Source organism: Elephantulus edwardii, unplaced genomic scaffold, assembly GCF_000299155.1.
Source record: "Elephantulus edwardii isolate Elephantulus edwardi_28Jun2011 unplaced genomic scaffold, EleEdw1.0 scaffold00442, whole genome shotgun sequence".
Taxonomy (NCBI): domain Eukaryota; kingdom Metazoa; phylum Chordata; class Mammalia; order Macroscelidea; family Macroscelididae; genus Elephantulus; species Elephantulus edwardii.
The window spans coordinates 489,986-496,057 of NW_006400192.1; the positions used below are offsets into that span (position 1 = coordinate 489,986).

General features: G+C 38.0%; 1 protein-coding gene across 1 annotated transcript in view; it reads left to right on the forward strand.

Annotated features, from left to right (window-relative positions):
* GNRHR (gonadotropin-releasing hormone receptor) overlaps positions 1 to 563 on the forward strand; it is an 18,017-nt gene extending 17,454 nt beyond the window's left edge. Inside the window, exon 3 of the mRNA XM_006902720.1 lies at positions 255 to 563. Coding sequence (XP_006902782.1) covers positions 255 to 499 — 245 coding nt within the window. The 3' untranslated portion in view covers positions 500 to 563. The remainder of the gene's footprint in view (positions 1 to 254) is intronic.
* Positions 564 to 6,072: the final 5,509 nt, after the last annotated feature.

Here is a 6,072-nt window from a genome sequence, read left to right on the forward strand (position 1 = left end):
GAATAGTGCAACAATGAATGAGTGGAAGCCCAAAATCTCTGTAAATGTTTATGAAAATTAATAAAATATAATTATAGAAAAAAAATCTAGAATAAGATCGCATATCTCAAGCAGATTGTAATGTAATTAAATGAAATGTACATTTACTTTAATTATATTCATTAGGATCAGTTAGTGATTCTGTCTTCATTTTTGTATTTTTGTTTTGTGGGAAGACTGGACATTGAAAGTCTCCTGTTTTCTCTGCCTTCTAGAACTACAACTGAATCAATCCAAGAACAACATACCAAGAGCACGGCTGAGGACCCTAAAGATGACAGTTGTATTTGCTACTTCATTTACTGTCTGCTGGACGCCCTACTATGTCCTAGGAATTTGGTATTGGTTTGACCCTGAAATGTTACATAGAGTATCTGAACCAGTAAATCATTTCTTCTTTCTCTTTGCTTTTTTAAATCCATGCTTTGATCCACTTATATATGGATATTTTTCTCTATAATTGATAGACTACACAGTAAGTTATGAAAAAAATATCAAGGGAATTAATTTTTCCAACTGGGAATTTTATGTTCAATGGGTGCAGTATGTGTAACTTAAACACAGAGTTTTAGGCTAAATTATCACCTTTTTTTAGGAGATGTCAAACATTCAGTTATAAGAAAAAGCAAAATCTCAAGAGAAATACTGAATTTTTTTTTTACTTCTGAAGATCATTTTATATATTTTTTTAAATTTCCATTCATTCATTGTTATACATTTTCCTTCCTGTCCCCCCTCCGCTCCAGTTCACTTTTTTCTTTGGAAAAAAAGTTCTTTCATTGTTATACATTCCCCACTCACCCACCCCAAGACTACTTTGCTATGCAACTTATTCTGGACTCTTGTTGTGCCAATAGTACCTAATCATATGTTCCTTTTATACAATTCTTTCCCTCATCTGTTTCAATACTGTGTACATTATTTATCCCCTCTTTTCTTAGTTTTTCCCAACCTCCATATCAGTTCTGTTCTATACAGTATTTGTCTTTTTTTTTTTTACTGAGATATTTCACTCAGCATAATGTCCTCCAAGGTCATCCATTTTGTACAATATTTCATGAGTTCTTTATTTTTCAGTGCTGCATAATATTCCATTGTGTGACTATATCACAGCTTCTCTATCCATTTGTTTTTTGTTGGGCACTTGGGCTGTTTCCAATTAATCATAAAACTACATATGGACTCTATATATGACCTATACACATGGACAGAGTAGAATCACCCACAGGCTTTCCAAAATCAACAAACTTCTGAATTACTGTCTATTCTTTCTGTACTTCTACTTGCATAGGTTGTTATCATTTTTCTCTTATATTATAATGTTTTAAAATGTTGCATAGCCATGATATAAGGTGAATAGATACCAAAAAGTAAATGTACCTTCAGTATACCTTGGGGAGTTTTTCTTTAAAAGACTTAAAGGTAATTGAAATTTTGTCTTCTAACAAAATATAAAAAATTAAGATAGTATTCTTTCTACCCATAAAATCAATTATCCTTCCTTTAGTTAAAAAATGTATTTAATGAATCTAATTTGTTCTTTGTCTTCAAAAGCATTCTGAGGTTTGTAAGTACTCTGCAGTCAATCCTATCAATCACTACACCCACCTGATGAGACTTCACTACACCCACCTGATGAGACTTTTGATTAGCTCTGTGTCCTTTCATTGCATATACCACACAGATTATGAAGAGTGTCCACTCCAAGGGGAGGTGTGGGGCAGGGAGGATAATGTGCAACAATGAATGAGTAGAAATCCAAGATCTTTATAAACTTTCATTAAAATATCAATTAAAGAGACCAAAAAAAATCTCAATAAATAAAAAAGTGTCCACTCCATATAAAAGGAGGTTCTAAAGGGATTAAAATAGATGTCAGAAGAGACTCTGAATATTGCACTAGAGCACCAAGAAGTGAATGCAAAGGAAAGAAACCACGGCATTAAGAAGCTGATAGAAGATGTCTAAGGGCAGCTCAGGAAGATAAAGCAAAGTATTATAACGAAATGTGCAAGGAGCTGGAGTCAGAAAATCAAAAAAACCAAACTCAGAATGTCTTAAACTGAAGGAATTAAGAACAAATTCAAGTCACAACTTGAATGGGCAGAATATTCAATGTTCCAGGGAGCATTAAATGACGATAGAAGAAAAATATTAAAAAAAAAAAGAGGAGGAGGAGGAGGAAGGAGTATACAGTGTCACTGTACCAAAAAGAATGGCTGACACAGAAAAATTTGAAGAAACAACATATGATCAAGACACAATGGTGATGAAAGAGGAAGTGCAGACATCTCTGAAGAACTTGGCAAAAAACAAGGCACCAAGAATTGATGGAATACCAACTGGCATATTTCAACATATACTGCCCTGTACATGCTTACAAGGTTGAGTCAAGAAATCTGGAGGAAAACTATTTTGTCAACTGACTGGAAGAGATGCATATTTATTCCAATTCCAGAAAAAGGTGACCTGACAGAGTGTGGAAATTATTTAACAATATCACTAGGATCAACACAAGCAAAATCTTGCTGAAAATTATCCAAAAATGACTGTAACAGTACATCAACAGAGAACTACTAGAAATACAAGCTTGGTTTAGAAGAGGTTGTGGTACTAGATACATTATCGTCAATGTCAGATGGATCTTGGTAGAAAGCAAAGAGTGTTGGAGAAATGTCCATCTGTGTTTCATTGACGAAGCAAGGGCATTTGATTATGTGGATCACAACAAAGTATGGCTAGTCTTGAGGAGAATGGGAATCCCAGAAGTATACTTTTATACTTGGACCAGGAAGCTATCCTCAGAACACAGCAAGGAAATACTTCATGGTTCAAAATCATGAAAGTTGTATGCCAAGGATGTAGTCTATCTCCATACCTTTTCCATATATATGCAGAACAGATCATTTGGAAGGCTGGACTCTATGAGGAATGTGAAATCTGGATTGCAACCTACATTATGCAAATGGCATAACCTTGCTTACTGAAACAGAGGAGGACCTAAAATGCTTGCTACAGAAAGCCAAGGACTGTAGTCTTCAATATAGATTGATGCTCAACATCAAAAAAACAAAGATTCTTACCACTGGGCCAACTGATAGATGGAGAAGAGATTGAGGTTGTTAACAATTATCACTTTCTTGGCTCCACAATCAACACTCTTGGTACCAGCAGTCAGGAAATCAAAAGATGAATTGCCCTGGGAAAATCTGCTGTCAAGCACATCTTCAGATTATAGGGAATCAATAGTTTCAGTATAGAGACTCAGATGTGCCTGATCTAGGCCATGGTCTCTATAATGACTTGCTATGCATCAGAGAGCTGGACAATGACTAAAGATGAAAGAATTGATGCCTTTGAGTTGTGGTCCTGGAGGAGAGTCTTGAACATACCATGGACTGCCAAGAAAACAAACAGGTCTGTTTTGGAGAGGATGAAACCAAGTTTCTCCTTGGAGACAAGGATTTTGAAGGTCCGTCTCACATACTTTGGGCACATGGCCAGGAGGGATCTGTGCTTGAAGACAGACATCATGCTTGGAAGGGTGGAGGGACACTGTAGGAGAGGAAGACCCCAGATGAGATGGATTGAGACACTAGCTAGGGCAATGGGGTAGATGTGTCAGTCAGTAAAACTGTCTCAGGACAGGGCAGGCTTCAGAGTTGTTGTAAATAGAGTCACTGTGAGTCACAGGTCACTTGATGGCACATAAAAACAACAGAGGGATTTAGATAATGGTTGAGAACATTCCTCTAGTCATAACAATATATGATGTCTGTAGCAATTCATTGGAAAACTAATAAGAGCACTCTTAAATAAAATCAAGGAAAAAATCTATATTAATGATGTTTCCTGCTTAATTGGCCCCCTTTAAAATAATATGTTGTTTGTTGTAATATATTGTGCTGTGGAGTCAGAAGTGACTCAGAGCTGACACTCTAGAAAGTTTTTGGAGTATCTAAATCACACTGGAGTATACTGCCCATCTCCTGATTTTACCAAAGTAATAATTCATAAATAAACTCATCACTGTTGAGTTAGAACCAACTCATAACTGACCCTCTAGCAAGTTTTCAATGGCTGTAAATTGCACAGGAGGAGATTGCACATCTTTCTCCAGCAAAGCACCTGGTGGATTCGAACCACCTGTCTTTGGATTGGCAGTGCAACTCCTTACTGAGTAACTCATGAGAGCTCCTTTAATATTCCTAATAATAAAGGGCTAAGAAAAGTCAATAGGAAGCAAAGAGTCATGCATAAGCAAAGACTCTACAGTTTCAACCTGTATGTTGTTAGGTGCTGTCAAGTATGACTCATAATGACCCTATGAATAACAGATCTAAATCTTTTCCTATCTTGTGCTATCCTCACAATCTCAAGCCCACTGCTGTAGTCACTGTGTCAATGCACCTGGTTGAGAGCATGACATCCTTCTCCAAACACAGGCCCCTCCTAACAATGTGCCGAAAGTATGTATGAGAGGAAGTCTCTTAACAAGATATATATCTGTGATAGTGGGCTCTAATGTGTCAGGCACGATAAGGATGGTGCAGAACAGCACAGGAATCCAATATGTTGCTCATAGGGTTGCTATGAATTGTATTTAATTAAATAGCACTTAACAACATCAACATACATGACCTAAGTCTACATATGAAATGTTGACGGTTCAAAATTTTCAATGTGATAAGGTGCTCAAAATTAACTTTAAGGAGCTCTGGTGGCCTACTGGCAAGAAGCTATGTTTCAATCCTGAAGGCATATGGTTTGAATCCACCAGATGCTCTGCTAGAGGAGTAGAGGTAACCTCCTCCTGTGCCAGTCAGACCCGATTCAACAGTACACAAGAAGAAGAAGAGAGAGATTTAAAAAAAAAAAAGTTAACTTTAAAGACAGGCATACTTAAACCTGATCTGGGCCATAGATGCTATGCATCTGAGAGCTGAAAAGTGACTAGGGATGATAAGAGAATCGGTGCCTTTGAGCTGTGGTGCTGGAGAGGAGTGTCAAATATACCATGGATTGCTAGGAGAACAAACACGTATTTCCCTTAAAGGGTGAAACCGCATTGCTCCTTGGAGGTAAGGATTCTGAAGCTTCATCTTACATACTTTGAGCATGCTGAAAGGAGGGACGAGTCCTTGGAGAGGAACATCATGTTTGGGAGAGTGGAGGGACAGCGCAAGAGAGGAAGAACTTCGATGAGATGGATCGATTGAGTGATTGGAGTAATGGGAGTGGGTATGTCAGAGACAGTGAGGTTGACACAGGATAGAGCAGGGTTTAGGTCTCTTGTAAATAGGGTTGCTATGAGTTGCAAGCAACTCGACAACACACACCAACAATATACTGAAATCAAGATTTTATAACCTCATTAGATGGTATAGGAGTATGTTGTTGTTGTTGTTGATTGCCTTTGAGTTGAGCATGACTCATAGAGATCCTATGAACAAAAGGCCTGAAGCCCCTCTACAACATTTATCAACATTTATCAAAGTTCATAGAGTTTCCGGAGGCATGTTATTTAGGAAGTGGATGCCACTCCTGCTTCCAAATACGAGTATACATGACCAAATAATTTGTCTCCAGAATTCTTTATTATATACTTATTCCTGGATGAGGAGAAATGTGGTGTCAGGATTGGTGGAAGATCTATCAACAACCTGCGATATGCAGATGACAAAACCCTGCTTGCTGAAACTGAGGAGGACCTGAAGCACTTGCTGCTGAGGGTCAGGGGCTGCAGCCTTCAGTATGGATTGAGGCTCAGTGTCAAGAAGACAAAGATTCTCACCACTGGACCAATTGGCAGCATCAGGATTGATGGCAAAGAGATTGAGATTGTTCACAGGTTTAGTCTGCATGTCTCCACAATCAACACTCTTGGCACCAGCAGCCAGGAAATTAAAAAGACATATTGCGGTGGGAAAGTCTGCTTTTAGGGACCTCTCAAAAGTACTGAAGAGCAACGGTGTGTCTCTGGAGACTAAGGTGCGTCTGGTACAGGCCATGGTCTTTGCAATCACTTGTTAT